Source organism: Tamandua tetradactyla, chromosome 1 (assembly GCF_023851605.1).
Source record: "Tamandua tetradactyla isolate mTamTet1 chromosome 1, mTamTet1.pri, whole genome shotgun sequence".
In the NCBI taxonomy this organism is placed as follows: domain Eukaryota; kingdom Metazoa; phylum Chordata; class Mammalia; order Pilosa; family Myrmecophagidae; genus Tamandua; species Tamandua tetradactyla.
This window is the reverse complement of record NC_135327.1, coordinates 28225764-28245407: the sequence shown is the minus strand read 5'-3', so window position 1 is coordinate 28245407 and position 19644 is coordinate 28225764. Positions and strand designations below refer to the sequence as shown.

Here is a 19644-nt window from a genome sequence, read left to right as displayed (position 1 = left end):
GGGGCAGGGTCTTTTTCTCCGTGGTATTCCTTGAATTGTCCAGTATGTGACCACATTCATTTGGAAGGATTTGGATTCAAAACCTTCTAAACAGGGTTCCTCCCATCACTTCTGGGGGGCAGGAGGTGGTGGTATAAAACTGCTCCCTGGTGTCCACTCTTAGATCTATGCCCCTGAGAGCTGGAAAGCAGGTTCTTGAATACACGCTTGCACACCAGTGTTCAGAGCCGCGTTCTTCACAATCGCCAACCAGGGGAAATAGTTAAAGTGCCCGCCAGTGGATGAAGGATAAGGAAAGCATAGTAGTCTTAGTCTGCCTGCTGCTATACCACACAATCAGGTGGCTTCACAACAGAAACTTCTTGGATCGTGGTTTGGAGGTCTAGAAATCCAAAATCAAAGTACTGGCAGGGCTTGCTTTCTCCCCAATATCTGAAGGGCTCCATGCTGGCCAGCTGCCGGCCATGGGTCCTGGGGGGCACGCCCCCTCTGCTTCCTCGTGCCAGCTGCTCTGGTTTCCTGTGACTTTGGCTTCTTCCTGGGTGGCCTCCAACCATTGGCTTCTGGTTTCTTCTCCTTAGAAGGCCTCCAGGGACCCAGATGAAGGCCCATCCTCAGTCAGCTGGGCTGTACCTGGACTAAAATTAACATCCTGAGGGTCACACCTACAGGAATGCAGAACAGCATTAAGAACACCTGTACACAGGGGGACATAATTCAATCCACCACAGTGGTCTATCCGTGCCGTGGAATAGCATTCAGCCGTAAAAAAGGAATGAAGTTCTGAAACATGCGACAACGTGGCTGAATCTTTAAAATATTATGCTAGGTGAAATAAGCCCGACACAAAGGGCAAAAATGGTACGATTCCACTTATACAAAATGTCCAGAATAGGTAAATCCGAAGAGACTGAAGGCAGATTGGTCCTTGCCAGGGGCAGGGGATGGGGGTGTGAAAGGGGAGTGACTGCTAATGGGTACGGGATTTTATTTGGGAATGATGGAAATTTTTCAGAACTGGAGAGAAGTGGTTGCATACATATGCATCATACTGAATTGTATGCTTTAAAACAGATCTTTTGTATTATATGAATTTTGCCTCAATTACAAAAGAAAAATACGACCTGGTGACGTAAGAGAGAATACAGAGAAGAAGGTGGGTGCTTCAGAGTCTATTTTGGAGAACAACCTTCTAGCCGTCCCCAGGCACCAAGACTGGCCACAGAATCTGTGGGGCTCAGTATAAAAGGGAAGTGTAGGAGCCCTGAAGCACGCTTAAGCCGTGCAGATTTTTAGGATCCGGCAGCAGAGCGCTGTGCCCGGCGCAGGTCCTTCTAGAGAGAAGCCAGCGCTGACCTTCATGCACAGACATACAGGGACATGCGTGGGTGCCCACATAAGGGGTGTGCACCGCCGGCCGTGCCTCTGGGGTAACCCCACTGCTGCTGGGCCAAGTTGGGTCCCTGCAGAGACCTCTTCAAGTCGCAACCATTGGTCCTGGGAGTGAGCTATTTGTAAACGGGATCTTTGGGGCTCCCACTGGTTAAGGTGAGGCCAAACAATCAGGGTGTTCCTTAATCCAGGCCAACTGGGGTCCGAGATGTAGGGGGATTGGGACACGGCAGCAGGGCATGAGGAAGAGACGGGAGGAGACAGAGGCAGAGGCTGATTTGGGGACGGCCAGAGGCCACCCCCAGGACCCTATGGACCTGGGAAAAAGGCAGTGCCTGCCTGCCTTTTCCAAATGCGGGTTTGGGACTTCTAGCCTGCAAAGCTGTGAGAGCACCCACTCCTGCTGCTTAAGCCCCTCTGCAAGGCTGTTACGGCAGCCCCGGCACACTTCCCATGCTGTCCACTCCCTGAATCGCAGGCACCTCTCGGTGACCACAAAGCGCATGCTGGTCTCATCCCTCACGGCTGCAGGGTGGAGGGGGTGAGGGGAGTGAGCCTCACATGAAAAAATCCGCTTCCTCCTCTCCTGCTGGCAGACACCTGGGGAACGGTCTCGGGTTCAACCACCCTGCTCATTTATTCATTTATTGGTTCATGCACCACTGTTTATGGAGTAGCTGCTGAGTGCCGGGCACTGCGCTAGGTGGTGGGGTTTAGGGGTGAACAGAAGATGTGTGAGGGGTCCCCCAGTAGTGGATGGAGAAGGAGGTCAACTCATGGATGGAGAGCCCCCAGCTGGGGTGGGGGGGGAACGACACCAAGAAGGGTGGAGGGTAGGCAATGGCAGCAGGTGGCAGGGGAGGCTTCTCCGAGGGGCGGGAAGGGAGGCAGTGAGGTGTGAAGGCCCCTGGGGGAGAGAGATGCCCGGCCCACGAGACAGGCATGTACCGGGGGCAGGTGAGGAATAGTGACGAGGGGGCAGGCTGGATGGTGCCAGCGAGGGGCTGCAGGCGGCGAGGTGGGCCAGGCCCACAGACGCGGGCTCTTGGTGACGTGCCCGGCTCTGCACCCCACTCTGGTGTGGCGGAGACTGTGGCGGGGGGCTGAGCAGAGACGGGCACTGGGAAGGGCACCCAGGTGCTGTGGGCTGGGGAGAGTGGAGCTGAGGAGGTGTCCCGGAGGGCCGTTCCCTGCCACCCACGCCCCTCTGCGCTCCTATGGCGCCCTGGTTGGTGTCTCTCGGCACCCCCAACCCGGCTCCACACTTGACTGTCCTGACCTCCTCTTGCATCAAGCTCGGGTCTGTGGGGGAGGAGAGTTCCTCCACCTGCTCACGGCCCCAGCACAGGGCCAAGCCCTGAAACCTGGCCACGGGCCCAGACACCCTCTGCCTCAGCACCCACCATGGCCGGACAGGCGCTCGCACACCAGCGTTCAGAGCAGTGCTGTTCACAATCGCCAACCAGAGGAAACAGCCACCCCATCGTGTGGTATAGCAGCAGGCAGACTAAGACTACCATGTTTTCTTTATCCTTCATAAAGGATAAAGACCGGATCCTTCTCTGGGGCGGGGCCATCCTGTGCCCTGTGGGATGCTGAGTAGCATCTCAGGCCTCTCCCCACGAGATGCCGGTGGCAGCCCCCTTCAGCTGTGACAACAGGCCTCCAGACACGGCCACGTGTTCTCTGGGGGCACAACGTCTCCGGTGGAGAACCACTTGCTCAATGAGCCAAGAAAGACAAGCACATAAGGGTATGTCACAGCAACAGACCTGTTAGATGCAAAACCCTGGAGACAATGGAGTTTTCTCAAGATTAGATGGTTGAGTTAAATTAAGGGGGCATGGAGGCTTGACAATTCTTTCTTCCATTAACAACTATTCATGCAGCACAGAAGGCAGCTCCGCTCTGCACTCTGGGGGTCACACCAGGACTGAGACAAGCTGGGCTCTCCTTTTAGGAAGCAGAGCTGGGAGGGCCCCCCATACATAGATTGCTGATGGGGAGTAGGGTGCAGCAAGGGGGCAGGACACGCTACAGCGGGGTGACACTGGGGAGAAAAGCAATTGCAAGCACAGATGAACATATGTGGGTATGTACAGACAACACAATTATTTTTGTTTTGATGCCCCCTATAAAGGGCCGAGAATACTTTAGCAGAGAGAGTATGGGGTCGGCTGAGAGGAGGAAAATTCATTTTCATTTTATACCTTACAATTTAGCACATGTACATGATTACTTTATGTGCATTTGCATGTCTATGAAAAGTCACACTGAATAGGGAACCAGCGAATAGCGGTTGAAATGATGTAGGCAGGAAGACTAGACATACATAGTATTTTAACCATGGAGTCTGAATTTTTGGTAAAGTCAGAAAAGACATAATTCTAGCCAAGGATAAAGAGGTGAAAAAAAAAACAAACAATTCACGCATCTGCAGATTTGCTCAGTGTTGCCAAGTTTAGCCCACAGAAATACAGGATTCCCGGTTAAATTTGAATTCCAGATAAACAGTGAATAATTTTTGCAATGTGTGGGAAATTTTTGCCATTTATCTGAAATTCGGACTTCACTGGGCATCCTGCACTTCATCGGCAAGCCCGCCCAAGAGGCCCTCCTTCAGGTAGAGAAGGGTTTTCTGCATATAATTATAAATGGTCCCTGCAGGCTCCACCAGGTAGGGGAACCAGCCCAGAGGCTAGGGCTCTGTGGTTTCTGTTCGTCCCTCTGTGTGACATTTTGGTTTTGTCTCATTTGGAATTTTTTGCTTTCATTAATTTTAGTTCTTATATTAATATGCAGTAAAATTGACCTTTTTATGACATACAGAGGTGTAAGTTTTCATGCATGTGTAGATTTATGCAACCACCTCTCCAATCAGGACACAGGGCAGCTCCTCACCCAGAGAACTCCCTTGCTCTGCTTTTCATTTCAGTGGTTCAGGCGGACCGCGGGGCAGTGTCTGGAGACATTCTGGGTTGTTTCAGCTGGAAGGAGCTGCCCTTGGCCTCTGGTGGGTAGAGGCCAGGGATGCTGCCGAATATCCTTCCAGGCTCAGGATGGCCCCCACCCCACAGGATTACCCAGTCCAAGTGGCAGTGGTGCAGAGGTCAATAGCCCCCCCCTTACAGTCACACTCTCCCCCCACCCCCACCCCCAGGCAACCACGGATCTCATCTGCATCCCTAGAACTTTGCCTTTACTAGGCACTTCATACAAATGGGAACCCACGACACGTGGTCTCCTGTGTCCGGCTTCTCGCCCTCTGCACCCCGTCTTTGGGAACCGTCCGGGTTGTGTGGATCGGCGCTTGGTGCCTTTTGTTGCCCGGTAGCATCCTGTGGTGTGGATGCCCCCACTGGCTGGCCGGCTCCCCCGGTGAAGGACGCCTGCATCATCGCTTCCCTTCTGAGCCATGAGGAATCAGTGGCTCCCGCGAGCCGGTGTTAGTGTGAACCCAAGTTCTCACTTCTCTGGTGTAAAGCAGAAGCTACAACCTTCGGGATGCCCACTTCCCATAGTCCTCTGCACGCTGCAAGTGCTCATGGGGCCGCAAATCCTGGCACCTGTTCTGTGACGGGGCCGGGGGAGCCGTCTGACAGGCCCTCGTTCCGATGGCTCCGAGGTGAGTGGAGAGAAGGCCTGTTTCCAGGAGACCGAGCAGAGGCAGGCTAGGCCGGACCCACGGCACCCCCAAACCCACCTCCACCCAGGAGGCTGAACTGGCAGCTCGCTCTGGGTTCTCGGAAATGCCTTCCTAGCCAGGAAGCCAGGCTCGCGAGGAGCCCATCTGCCTCCTTCCTCCATGCCCCTGAGGGCCTGCGGGCTCGTAGGAGACCTCCCGGGAGCAGGCCTGGAGCCCCAAGGAGGCCTCTTGGAAAGGAGGGGAGGCTGCCCCGCTGGAGAGGCCCTTTCTTGGTGGTTTTGTGGCTTCTCTTTTTTTCCAGGCCCGGGGCTGTCAGCTGCCCCTACGAGACACAGCACAGGAATGTTCCTGGTTAATTGTGGAAAGCACAATTAATTCCAGCCACTTCTCTCAATGGATCCAGGCCCAAATGTCAAGTGAGGATGTAGTTAACACTTGCCTCCTTAACTACTTGAGGATGTAGTTAACTCTGCCTGGCCCTGACTGCCCGACTCCAGCCCTGCCATCAGCGTCCGCCCAACCCTACAACGGTGCACCCCAGCCTCTGGGTCTTCAAGGCCTCTTCTTTTCGCTCCTACTCCAGCGGCTGAACAAACAGGATGTGAAGCAATTGCAAGGAACGAAGGCACCTTGGGGCCAGCTGCACTGTGGGCGGGTTCTCTCACCGGCTTTCTGGGGCCGCCATGGGCGAATGCTCACCTCCCCTTTCCCTTCCCGGACCACCCAGCATCACCCAGGACAACACACACCTTTAAATGTCCTTGAATCCCATTCGACCTTAGAGCCAACCTGGAGGATCAAAAGAAAGAGGGAGGCATGCTTTCGTGCCAAAAGAGAGAGGCACACGGAAATGCAAAACTTGGACAAGTCTGACGGCCCACCGACTTCAGGGGGCAGAGATGGGGGGCAAGGGTGGAAGAAGAGGGCACCTCTCTGTGCTGGAGCTCAGGAGCTGTGGAGCCAGGGCGAGCAGCTGCTGGAGAAACGTGTCCCTCGGGAGGAAATGGGAGACAGGGAGCAGAAAGATGTCCGGATCGTTTTCTTGGATCAGAGAGGCAGGGCTGATGGATGCTGTCCTCCTGGGCCCCCAGCAATGTCTTCCGTGAACAAGGGAGAGGAGGGGGGGTCTCAGAAACTAAGACAAGATGCGTGGCCTCCTCATGTTGGAACCAAATGACTAGGTGCTTCCGTGTCTGCATGGACGAAAGCGTGTTCCAGCCCAGACCACAGGCTTCCTGCAGCAGGCTGTGCACGCCAGAGCAGCACCAGCTACATAGATCTCTACCGAACAACAGATCAACAGATCAATGAATGGATCAATACGGATCTGGAGAGCAGCAGCAGGAGGCCCTTCTGAAGCCTCCTTGCAGCCTCAACCCTTAACTTCGGTCTAGGGTTCCGTGTTCACCGCCTGCCTCGTCCCACGAGAACGCGGGCTCCACAAGGCTGCACCTCTGCACCCAGAGCAGCGCCCTGGCACAGCGCAGGTGAGCACAACTGTCTGGGGAATAAATTCATTCCCAACATGGGTGAAGAAGCCCCTGCTTTAGGATGCTGGCTCTGACAGCCAGGGGTGGGGGAGCGTTCGGTGTCACTCCCCAGGCCGGGAGCCAGACCCAGGATCACCCCACCCTTTGAACATGGCAGACACAAGCCCCGGGCCCCCAAGATGCTTACGGGCCCATGAAAATATTTTAATTTCTTTTAAAATCAAAAGAGAAACCATGCACTTTCAGGGTCAAAGAAAACATCTTAATTTTTAATCTGGTAGGATTAATTTCGTCCTTATACCAACACAGTTGTAAAACATAAATTTTAATATATTTATGGAGGGAGGGGCCCATGAAGGCAAAGTACCCACTAGGAAAGTCAAAGGCAGCCTGAGGAGGCCTCGGTCCAGCCCTTTTTCAAGCTCCTTCCTTCCCAGGAAAGGGGAGATCTTAAGGGGCAGCCAGGTGGAGCAGGGCTGCTGGGTTGGCTAGCGCCCCCCATGTCTGTGGAACCCAGGTTTGCCCCCTGCAGGGGCTCATTCATTGCACGTGGTGGACCCTCCACCCCGTCCAGTCTGGTCCCTGGTGACCACATTCCTGGGAAGGTTTTCCAGCCCAGGCCCACACCTGGGGGCCATGAGACAGTCATCAAGTCCTCAACACTGAGCCTCAGTTTCCTCATTTGTAAAGTGCTGGTATTAATGACTCCCCTCCCTGGGCAGGGCTATAATAAAAATAAAAATAATAATAATAGTGAATCCTCATAAGCCAAGTCTGGGTAGCCAGGCCCAGGGCGAAGCATCTTACGTGAATTTGCTCTTTGCATCCTGGCAACACCTATGGAGAAGGTTCATCATTATGTCCACAGGATGAGTGAAGAAACGAGGCACCGAGAGGTTGGACGGGCTGCCCAAGGTCACGCCATAGTGAGCCAAGGACAGTAATTCAACCTGGTCACCTGAACCTGCCCTGTACCTGCCCTGCTCCGAGCGGCCGCCGTGGGCCCTGTGCACACCCAGCCTGTGGCAAGGACTCCATGGACGTGGCTCTCAACCACCTACTGGGGCAGCCCCCAGGACCAGGATGCATCGGGATTGCCCTCTGCTCAGGGGAGCCTCCTCCCCTCTCCTCTCCCCGCCCACCCACCACAGGGTCCCCAGACAGAGCAGGGGGTAGAGAACAGCTGGCCCAGGGGTGGGAACAGCTGCTTTTATAGCTAAGCTTTCCTGAGAGTGGGGAGGAACTGCCTCTCCTCTTTCTTCTGTACAAACAGAAAGACAAACAGATGCTGGCCTCCATTCCTGCAGCGTCCCATCCCTGGGAAGATGAGACAATGCTCCCAGTGGCCTCCTGATGAGCCCCAGGAGAGTTTATAGGCTTCTCCCCCACCCCGCATGGGCACGCTGGCTGGAGTAGAGGCCCCACAGATGTCCTGCTCTGCTGGGTGACTAACAGGGGGACTGCAGCTGGAAGGCAGAGGGCGGCAGGCGGGGACCAAACACACGCTCCCTGGGTGGTCCTGGCAGGCCCCTCTGCGCTCCACCCTGCAGGCCTCCCTCTGCCATTACCGGATGGAAGGGAAGCGAGTGCACTCCCTGGGCTTTGGAAGGGAGGTCTCACTGAGCGGAAGGACGCTGTCCCATATTCTGCCATCCCTACCATCCCCATGGTAAGAGCGAGGAAATGGAGGCTCCCCAGAGGTGACAGCGGCACCATATTCCAGCAGTCCCTGTGGGTCCCCTGTCCATCCGTGGGCAGTGTAGCCCCGTGGCCACAAGCTGCTGTCCAGAGTCAAGGTAGGGATGGGACGCTGTACCTCTCCTCAGCACCCATGTTCCCTCCCCTCAAGGGCTTAGGTGCTGCTGCCTGGCTGGGGCTGGCCACACGTGCCTGCCTGGCACCCTGCACCACGAGGTGGCAGATTTATATCACTGGTGGACAGAAGCCCTGGCCAGCTCAGAGCCTGGTACATAGTAGGTGCACCCCCAGGTGTCAAAAAAATGGGTCCCCGTACTCTTTCACCTTGTGTGGGCATCAAACAGGAAAAGGTTTAAGTCCAGGACCTGAATGGAACACTGGCCTAGGCACCATCTTATCAACAGGTTGTCCAACACACCGGGCACCACTTGACCAAGGGTGGCCAGGAGACCAGGCGCCAAGTTACCCAAGAAGCTTGCAAAAATGGGCAGATTTCCAGGCCCAGCCTCAGGTACTGACCACCAGTGGGCTGCAGTGGGGCCCGGGAATCTACATTTCCCACACACATCCCAGGCGATTCTATGTACTCCATGTTTGAGAACCAGCTCAGTCAGTAGGGAAAACTGAGAATTCTCTTAATCACAAGCCTGGGTCTCATCACTTGAAGGCCAAGGTATTTACATGCCCTCTAGGGGCCACTTGACATACTGCCTCTTCCCTGGCGGTCTAAGGAGGTGGTCCCTCCCGGACCCCAGCAGTGCACCAAGCCGAGTTGAATGCCTGGACTGCAGCACCCACGGCCAGTCCCCCTGTCCTTTAAGGGGAGGACACGTGAGCGCCAAGTAGGAGTATGGCGTCCAATGCCTGCCCTGAATGTAGACAGCGGTTGTGGCCACGCAGTTACACTGCCTGTGGGTTCCCAGGCAGCTGCTGGGAACACACCACGGAGTCCCAGTGGCCTCCGGGGAGCCTCAGTTTCCTCCCCCACACCATGGGCTGCTAATGATAGCATCTGCTCGGGGTAATTAGGAGGTTCACAAGGGACAATGGTGCAAAGCTGTCTGCGCCCAGGAGCCGTCACATGGTTGAGCAATTAAACGCTTCACTTGCTTGAGCTCGTTCTCATCCCTCTCCGTAGCCCTCGGAGTGGAAACTATGAACCCCTTCTCCAGACCAGGACGCAAAGTGACTCACCCTAGCAGCAGAGCGGGGATTTGAACCTGGAGAGGCTGGCCTCTGAGTCCACGCTCTCCCTACCAGGCTGGACTATCTTCATAAATCCACAGCCTAGTCGGGGAGCCAGAGCTGGAGGCCAAAGGGGGTAAAAAGACCCTGATCTTGTTTGAGGAGAAAAATGCCGGCAGGCCCAAGGCTAGGAGGGATAGGCTGCGGAGTTGAGAGTCAGGTAAGGAGAGAAAAGCCAAACCTGGGCTGGTCCTCCCCAGCCAGCCGGGCAGGCACGATGGAGAAGCACAATCTTTCCACTGTGGGTCATGTTGGAAGGTGGAGCCATACCCACAGGTCCAGGGAAATGGAAGGCCACTTTAGCCTCGTGACCTCCTTTGTATCTCATCCCCAATATGTTCCACAGGGAACTTTTAAGGAAAAGGAAGAGGCGAATGACTTCATACGAAGTAAATGTGGAACTCCTCGATTCTAGATTCTCCACCAGGAGATTCAAGGTACACATTGGCAAAATAAAGGCTCTGAAAAGTCCTGCTCTGATAAATACTGTTTAGGTCATCTAGCCTGGCATTCCTCACTTAATTGACAATGAAACGCTTCCCTTTTCCTTGGAATATCTATTGGCACTTCCCGGAAACCAGTTTGAAAAATGATGACGCAGAGTAGGAGTCACAAACTTTTCTCTGTAAAGGGATAGATAATAAATATTTTAGGCTTTGCCAGCCATATAGTCTTGGTTACAGCTATTCAAATCTGCTGTTGTGGCACCAAAAAAAAAGCAGCGCTGGGCATTGCACAAATGAATGAAAAAGGTTACATTCCAATAAATTTATTTATGGGCACAAATTTGAATTTCATAATTTTTTTCGTGTGTCACAAAATACATTCTTCTTTGGACTTTTTTTCAACCATTTAAAAATAAACAAGCTGTACAAAGACAGGTGAGCTAAATTTGGTCTGTGGACAGTAGTTTGCTGCCCCCTGATATAGAGCAAAGGAAAACTCCAGTGCATGCTAGGGTCCCGTTTAAGCTGAGGGGCATGGAAAGAGACAAGGGTAGTGGGGGCAGGGGAATAGCAGGGGAGCCATAAGCATGAAGAAAGAAGAAGACTGGCCTAGAAATCAGGAGCCAAAAGTGGGCTCTACGCTCAGTGCCCTCCCTCACCTCCACGGCACATGGCTGTGAGTGAGTAATTCTGGTTTTCTGAAACTCAAGCAGAAGGAGTGTTTTGGATGGTCTGGAGTTCTCTTCTAGCCCAAATCTAGGAGCTTTACAAATCCCAGAATTGTTTCTGCTCGCCCCATCCCACTGTCATGAAACTGAGTCAGAGAAAGAGAGAAGAAGGGGCATTTGAGCCACCCTTCTGTAAAGAGGAGACCCAGACCTAGGCTGGTTTTGTTACCAGGTTCAAGCCCAGAGCCGTGGGCCCAAGATCCCTGGTAGGAGGGAACAGAGGGAAAGCCCAGCAATAGTGAAGGAAGAGGTTATTAAATTCAGCTGCATTTTAAAAACCCATTTGGCAAAACCCAGCACAAGCAAAGTAAAAAGAAAAACTAAAGACTGAGGAAATATTTGCTGCTCAAATAGCCAAGGGCCTAGGTATGCCTAAGAGTTACTTCTGGAGGACATCTTCTATTGCTCAGACATGGCCTCACTCTACCTAAGTCCGACTCTGCAAGTGAAATCATTGCCCTTCCCACTACATGGGACATGACATCCAGGGGTGAAAGTTTCCCTGGTGGCATGAGAGGTGATTCCCAGGATGAGCTTAGCCCTCGCACCGTGGGGTCAACAATTCCATCCTGACCAAAAGGGAGAAAACAAGTGTAACTATTAAAGTATCAGTGGCAGAGAGAGTTCAAATAGAGTCAAGGGGCTACTCTGGAGGTTGCTCTTACACAAGCTTCAGTTAGACATTGCTACCTACCATAACTTACCAACCCCCAACCAAAACCATTCCAGCCAATCCTAAAGAACACCTAGGGCATTATATAAGATTCTACAAAGGTTCCATACACCATGGTAACTTTTCAGAAACCTACAACTTGGTTCAGATAAGTCCTAAAACCTAGAGGGCCCAACCTCTCCAGAACATCAGCCATATTATTGACAGCCCTTTCCAACATGAAAAAGCTAGAATGGCCATAAGTCCAAATACTCCTAAAGAGTGGGACAGAAAGATCAAAAGTGATGGTGGAACTATACAGAGAAGGTAGAGTTTAACAATTGAATATAACTGCTGAATCATTAAATTGATATTTATTTTGGTCACCAGTGTCTTATAAGAGCTAGAAGTAAAAACCTAAAATTGTGGAATTGTAACCCATGCCAAAGTCTGAAATCTGTTCTACAAATAATTGTTGTGCTGTGCTTTGAAATATATCACTTTTTTGTATATATGTTATTTCACACAAAAAAAAGAGTCGATTGTGATAATAAAAAAATATTTATTCCTTCTAGCCTCCAATGTTCTGCAGCAGCTAGAAGGAAAAATCTGAGAGGATGTATGGTAGCCCATGACAAACTCTGGGATCTGTCCTGTAACTACTTGTTGAAGAATGCTTTGAAAACTACTGTTTTTTTCTGTCTTCGCTTTGTATATATGCTATATTATGCATTCTAAAAAGTTTTAAAAAACTAAAAATTAAAAAAAATTGCCATGGCCAAATATTCCTGAAGTAGGAAAAGCTCCAACGATGGAGAAGGGAGAAACCAACAAGCCTATTAGAAACAGCGGACAAAGGACATGAACAGACAGTGCCTGGGAAGAAACACCAAATGCCACTGCTGAAAACCCGGTCAACTGCACACATCACGAGAGAGAAGCAAAGTAGAACTGCAGGTGCCATCTGCCATCTCCTGGGCTAGCAGAGACAGACCCGCCTGAGAACTGGAAGCAGCAAGGAAGGGAAGCTGGCGGTGGAGCCCGTGGAAAGGGCCTCTATGGAGGACAAATCGACCATATCTACCAAAGCCACACACTTCACTTTAAGGAATTAGACTTCCAGCTTTATTCACTCAAGTGTAAGAGGACAGCCACCCCAAGTTTTCCCACCACAGTCCTTTTGGAAGGGCAGAGGCTGGGAAACAGCTAGGCAACGCCATTCCCAGGAAGCCGACAGGAGTGGCAGGTCTCGTCTGGAGAGCGGCCAGGCCCTGCCCGAACAGGCGGCACCTGTAGCACCTGGGCGCAGGGGCCAGAATGCCGACGCCAACGCCGGGGCTCCCCAGACCTGCTGAACCAGAGGCTGTGCTTAAACCCGATCCCACGGAACTCCTACATACCTCAAGGCACTTTCTTTGCACCAATAAAACTTTATTTACCAAAACAGGCTGCCCACATCTAATCTGCAGACCCCTGCTCTCACGCATGCTTCCAATAGCTCAGGGGATATGGTCACATGGTGATCCTAATGCACCTCAAATTCAACAGCCTGACCCAAAATGATCTTTTCTCTCTCCATTTTCCAAAAGTCTTCTAGACTTGCTGTAATTCTTAGCTCAGTCTATACTATGTCTCTTCTTCTAGACATCTGAGAGAAACCTGAGTTAGGCTCATCCTTATCCTTTCCTTTCTCAGATCAAATCAGTGACCAAAATCTGACCATTTTACTTCTGCAATATCTCTGTGATCTGTCCAGTCTCCTTCCTTAGTCACTGCTGAGTCTCCAGCCCTCATTAACTTCATCCTGATCAGCCCTTGGCCTCCCAATCACTAATCTGTACTGCTTGTTACTGTTGAAGCTTCCTTTTTGCAAATCTGGAAGATGCCGCTCCACTCATTCCTCTCAAACTTTTCTTGCTTTCCTGTTGCCTACTGAATGCAATTAAAACTGTTTAAGATTTTAACTTAAATCTTTAAGATTTAAGATTTTAAGAAAAGGCTTCCAGCCTCTTCTCTCTCTTCTTGGCTTCTACTCATTTCTTTATGTCTTTTTCTTTCTTTTCATCCTGGAACACACTTCCCATCTCCCCTGTCCATGGTAATCTTTATGCTTTACTTTCCAGAGAAGACGCCTCTTCCTTGGAGGCCTTCCCCAGCCCCCCAACTCAACGCACTATTTTAAAAACCTGTCCCACATTAACTCATTTATGGTCACACCGCCCAGTACCAGGTCCTCTTAGTACCTGCATGTAGCAGGTGAGGAAGGCCAGGCTGTGACAGGTTAGGGAAATCGCCCCAGGTCATACAGTCCGCAAGTGGCATTCACACTTTACACTGAGAGACTCACAACTACCTTAAAACAAACGAGGAAGCTCACTGATGGCTGAGAAAGGCCAGGCTCCAAGGTATGCTGTCAGGTGAAAGCACCAACAAGAAGGCTGAGTATACCCTGCCAGCATTTGGGGCAGGGGTTGGGGGAGGGAAAAGCAGAATCTCCACAGAATTGCTTAGAAACCCACAGAGCATCTCTGAAGATACCCAATAAAAACTACCAGAAGTTGCCTCCAGGAAGGAGAACTCCACAGCAGGGGAAGGGGGTAGGAGAGAGACTGTTTGTTGTCCCACTTCTACAATTCTTGAATTTGGAACCAGGGCCATGTATTGCCTTGTCAAAAATAAATGAGCAGGGCAGGCCATGGTGGCTCAGCAGGTAAGAGTGCTTGCCTGCCATGCCCAAGGACCTGGGTTCGGTTCCTGGTGCCTACCCATGTTAAAAAATATTAAATAAATAAATAAATAAATGAGTGGATCCGTCTTTTCCTTAACACTGGTGAAGGACAAAGCCATCTCAGCTTACTCAGAAGTCCACCAAGGGGGAAGGAGAGTCCTGTTACAGGCCCACCCTAGCCCCGCCCCTCTAAGGACAACCTTCCTGCCTGCCATTCTCAATAGAGGTAGGACAGCCACCATTGCCCAGAATGTGCAATGGGGTGGGGGGGGGAGGGCGGGAAGAGCTGGTGAGGGGTGGGGGGCTTACAATGGGTTTTTCTAGTATTTAGGGACTGGGAACCATGTTCAGGGTCCCTTGGGAGGGGCTTGAACTAGGACAGTGGTTCTCAGTCAAGAGTGACTGGGACCCCCAGGGGACATTTAGCAATATCTAGAGACACTGGCATCTGTTGGATAGAGGTCCCGGATGTTTCTCAACGCCAATGGTGCCCAGCTACGAACCCTGCACGAGCACTACTCAGTCCGTTAGGCTAGCGGGAGGCACCTGCGCTCTAGTTCAAGCACAAGGTCTGATGCAGCAATTCGGGGTGGAACCGAGAGCGTGCATTTCTAAGAAGAGGACAGTCGCCATCACTGGTGGGAAGACCACACCTGGAGGCCTCACCCAATCCCAAGCGGCAAACCCTGAAGTCTTCTTCTGTAAAGGAAGGAAGGGGCTGCTCTTGGTTTGGGGTTAAAAGGCTGGACTCTGTGTAGTGGCTGGAGCATGGACAGGGTGGGGCAGCCTGCCGCGGTGAAAGCGAGCCTGAGCCCAGGGAAGTTCCTCCCTAGCCCCACCCCAGCTGCCTCAGGAGGAGCCCGGCTGCGGGGGGCGGGGTGGGGCTGGGCCTTACCGTCCAGAGTCTCCACTGAGAGCTGCAGCCCGAGGTTGTGCCGTGGGTTGACCACCCAGTGGTTGCTGGTAGCCGTGATGTCGAACACCAGCCAGCCCTCCTCCGAGGCCCAGAGGGTGCGGCTGTCGAGCAGAAACAGGTCCGACTCCCTGAGAGAAAGGAGGAGAGGGACAGGTTCCAAGTCAGCTGGGATTGTGGCTCAGCCATCCACTAGCCAGCTGCCAATGGGAAGGAGGGCCCCTGGGGTCCCCACAAGTGTGTTCATCAGACAAAGACCCAGGTGGGAAGTCCCCTGTGGTAGTTAGATTCAGTTGTCAACTTGGCCAGGTGAACGTGCCTAGTTCTGTTGCTGTGGACATGAGCCAATGGTACGTGAACCTCATCTGTTGCCCATTACATCTGCAGTCGGTTAGGAGGCATGCCTGCTGCAATGAATGATGTTTGAGTTAACTGGCTGGTGCTTAAATGAGAGAGCACAACGTAGCACAGCCCAAGCAGCTCAGCATTCCTCATCTCAGCACTAGCAGCTCAGCCCAGGCCTTTGGAGATGCAGAAAGAAGTCACCCCAGGGAAAGTTGTTGGAACCCAGAGGCCTGGAGAGAAGGCCAGCAGAGATCACCCTGTGCCTTCCCACGTAAGAAAGAACCTCAGTTGAAAGTTAGCTGCCTTTCCTCTGAAAAACTAATTAAATAAATCCCCTTTTATTAAAAACCAATCTGTCCCTGGGTGTTGCATTCCAGCAGCTAGCAAACTAGAACAGCCCCCGAGCAGCTGGGCAGGAAAAGGCAGTGCAGAAGAGGTGAACTTATCTGAACTGAATGTATTTTAACATACCCAGAACAGGGAACTGCTGAGAAGCAAATTCACCGTATACATGTGTTAGGGGGTTTCCCACAGTTCAGAGGACAGGAAGGCAGGGATACAGGCTTCAAGTTGGTGGAAAAGTCACAGGGAGCAGAAGTTCATGTTTCTTGAATTGCTTGTGGTGTCCCAGAGCTCTGTCCCAAATGCTGTACCCACAGTTCCCAACCCGGACACATAAGAAAATCTCCAGCTCCATTAGAAGCACAAGAAAGCCGTGATTTGGCCAGGTCATTTGGATGGGAAGCTGCCAGGTGGGGTTTGCTCCCAGGTGTGAGCCCCTGCGTGGACACTCTGCATCGTCCTGCACAACTTCTTCCCGAGACTCACCTGGCAGGAGGCGACTGACAATATTCACGGAGGTGATTCTAATTCTGATTGCCCCTATAAGGGGTGACAGATAGATGGCTGCCTATGTCCCCGGGTGGTAGAATTCTGGTAGGCAAGATCTTCCCAACACCTCTTGGGCACTTTTACTTCTAAAGATTCAAAGCTTCAACACTTTGAGTCTTTAAGCAGTCAATTAAAATAACTGAGCACCAAGTAAAATCACTACCCTCCCCATTATGTGGGCCATGACTCCCAGGGATGAGCATGGCCCTGGCACCATGGGATCAACAATTCCTTCCTGACCAAAAGGGGCAAAAGAATAGTAACAAAGAAGGTATCAGTGGCTGAGAGAGTTCAAATAGAGTCAAAAGGCTACTCTTATGCAAGCTTTAGCTAGATATTGCTTTTAATCATGGTTTGCCAAACCCCAACCAAAATCATTCCCGCCAACTCTAAAGAATACCTATGGCTCTATCAGAGATTCTGTAAAGGTTCCATGCACTCTGATTACTTTCCAGAAACTTACAACCTCCAGATGCTTCCTAGGCCAGGTAAGTCCTGAAACGTAGAGGGGCCAGCCTCTCCAGAGCATCAATTGATTTCATCCCCCTAACCCATACTATCAACCATTCCTTCTGACATGAAAAAGAATGGGCATAGCCCAAATAACCTTAAAGATTGGGAGAAAGATCAAAGAAAATGGTGGAGTTATACAGAGGAGGTCAGGTTTAACAAATGAGTATGGATGGCTGCTGAATCATTATACCGATATTTCTTTTAGTCTCCAGTATATTGGAACAGCCTGAAGGTAACCTATACCAAACACTAAAATCTGTTCTAAAATAAATTTTTGCAGTATGCTTTGAAATTTATCACTTTTTTGCATATGTTATTTTTCACAATAAAAATAAATAAATTAATTAATTAATTAAAATAAATGTTTGAGCACCTACTCTGTGCTTGGCCCCGGGGTATGATGGCGAAAAAGAAGGACCCAGGGTGCCAAAAGCCTCTATCATACCTGGAGCTCTCCACTTTTCTTGAAATTAAGGTGATTTTCTCTGCACACAGAGCACTTACTGTGTGCCAGGCTCTATACTGAAATGCCTGAGCAGCACCCTTTCACTGAGTCCTCATGACTCCATTCCATTGTGCAGGCCTCAGCAGAGAGGCCTGAGATGCTGAGCAGTGGGCCCAGGCCATGCTGCTATGGCAGTCAAAGTAGGGCTGGGACTGCAAGACCGAGCTCGGCACCATCTATGAAGACATTTCTTCTGGATATTACCTTTGCTCAGATGTAATTGACCTCATGCAGAGCCTCTGGCAAGTCCAACTCCTAACAGCACCTACTAACCCTCGGCTAGAGGCAAGCAGAAGATGCCTCTTTCAAGGAGGTACATGGCCCCAACTCTCTCCACTGGATTTATTCCAGGCCAACTGTCATCATTCGTCATTTCTGTCTAGCCCTGGAGACCTCAGAGTTTGTGAAGCCTGATGGACTCAATTCTGGACACCGCCATGCTTTAGAGAGTTACCAGGTATACTATAGGAGTGAGGCTCAGAGAAGGCATGTACGAACTGAATCCACCATGCTGGCCAATGCCTCAACTGTATGTGAACTCAAAACCCACTGGGAATGTATTAGGACATCAACAACTCGCTTAGAGAATTCCAGACAGGATGGAGAACCAGGCCCCAATGCAGACAAGAACCAAGGCAGGTGTGAGGGTTGACAGCTATCTCATCACACACCATCATCAAAGGAACGAACTTGAGTGGTTTTCCCATCTTTGCGTCTCTCCATCTGCGGCTGTTTGAAGCTGTATGTACCCCAGAAAAACATGTTCTTAAATTTAATCCGCTCTAGTGGGTGTGAACCCATTCATTGTAAGTAGGACCTTTTGATGAGGCTACTTAATGGAAGGTGTGGTTCTCCTTAATCAGGATGGGTCTTATCCTTTATAAGTCCTTCATAAGAGAATGAAATCCAGACAAGAGAGAAAAAAGTCATGGAAGCAAGGAGATGAAATCAATGAAATCCGGAAGAGAAGGGAGAGACGTCGCCATGTGTCTTGCCATGTGGCAGAGGAGCTAAGGATCAGTCGTCTTTGGGAAGAAAGCATCGCCTTGATGAGGTCTTGATTTGGACATTTTCCCGGCCTCAGAACTCTGAGCAAATAAATTCCCATTGTTTAACCCACCCCATTGCATGGTATTTGCTTTGAACAGCCTAGGAAACTAAAACACCATCCAAGAGCATCATCTGGGGACAGAGAATCCAAAAGCCCAGCCAAGTCACAAGTCCTGAACTTGGCCATGGTTGGACAGGGCATTTCCCTCTGATGGTCAGTATCATACGAACCACAAAACGGAGGCCGAGGTTAACACGCCTCTCCCACAAACCCCCCTTTTTAAAGTAATACTTAGCCCACTGAATCCAATTCAGAAAATGTTGCATTTTAGTACACAACGTGCATGCATGGTCTATGCGTGCATGCATGGTCTATGACTTCTGATCTTATAACCCACAAAGTGTAGCCATGGCACAAGACAGTAAACTGTCCCCTTGCCAGACAAACTGAAATCCCCTATGATCTGTAAGAAACTCACCCCTACTTTAATATGGAGAGATTATGGAAATAAGGAAATATTTTTTGAGCCACACAAGGATTTTGAAGACCCTAAATTTGACTTTCTGTCCAACTTGAATTAAAATAATGAGACTGGTCTTTCACAAACTATTTGCTTCTAATCTTTCCTGGTGTCCCTGTAGAAACAGTTCCAGAGCTGGCTTAGGGGATGCTCACGCAGGTTTTGAACTTATAAACAGGAATTTCCTGCTGTCTTCATCTCCAATTTGACTTGATAACTATCCTGGCTATGGGAAGCTACCACGTTTGTCAATGAACCAGCAAGCTGTTCTCAGCAATTAACGGATGAGCCAAGCCATAACACACCAGCAAAAGCCATTTCTCCTACTGAATCAGGTTCCCAGGATCCCTGCAGGAAACATCCACACCACAGCCTAGGAGTCACAGACCTGGGTGGTGATTTTGCTGGAAAATTGTTATTTACAGGAAAATGTGACCCAGCGTCTGGACAAGCCCGCATGGACACTGAAACAGTGAATGGTAACCTGGGGAACGAAATTAGACCTTTAAACAATGGACGCCTTGCCAAGCGATACTAAACATTCTTTTATTACAGGCCATGACACCGAGGGCCAGATGTTCCAGGCCAGTGCTGACTCATCCGTGAATCAACGTGAAGGCAGTGGCTCCCTTCCCCCAAGGCATCGCGTGCAGTCTGCTCCGGGCACGCCTGGAGAGTCCACCCATCATTTGAAGGCACTGGGAGTGGGGGTTCTGGTTGGGAGTGAGGCCGAGGTGCTCACAGAGACTTTGCCTTTAGACTGAAGGTCCAGGTGGGAGGGTGGACTGCACGGCAAGGACAACAGGGGAAAAACTCCAGCCACCTCCTGAGTGACAGCTGGGAAAATGGGGAGGTCCAGCTACCACCCCGAGCATCATGAA

General features: G+C 51.1%; 1 protein-coding gene across 1 annotated transcript in view; it reads right to left on the bottom strand.

The window, feature by feature from the left end:
* BMP7 (bone morphogenetic protein 7) overlaps positions 1 to 19644 on the bottom strand; it is a 92566-nt gene that overhangs the window by 18565 nt on the left and 54357 nt on the right. Inside the window, exon 3 of the mRNA XM_077113315.1 lies at positions 14921 to 15069. Within this exon, the coding sequence (XP_076969430.1) occupies positions 14921 to 15069 (149 nt within the window). The remainder of the gene's footprint in view (positions 1 to 14920; positions 15070 to 19644) is intronic.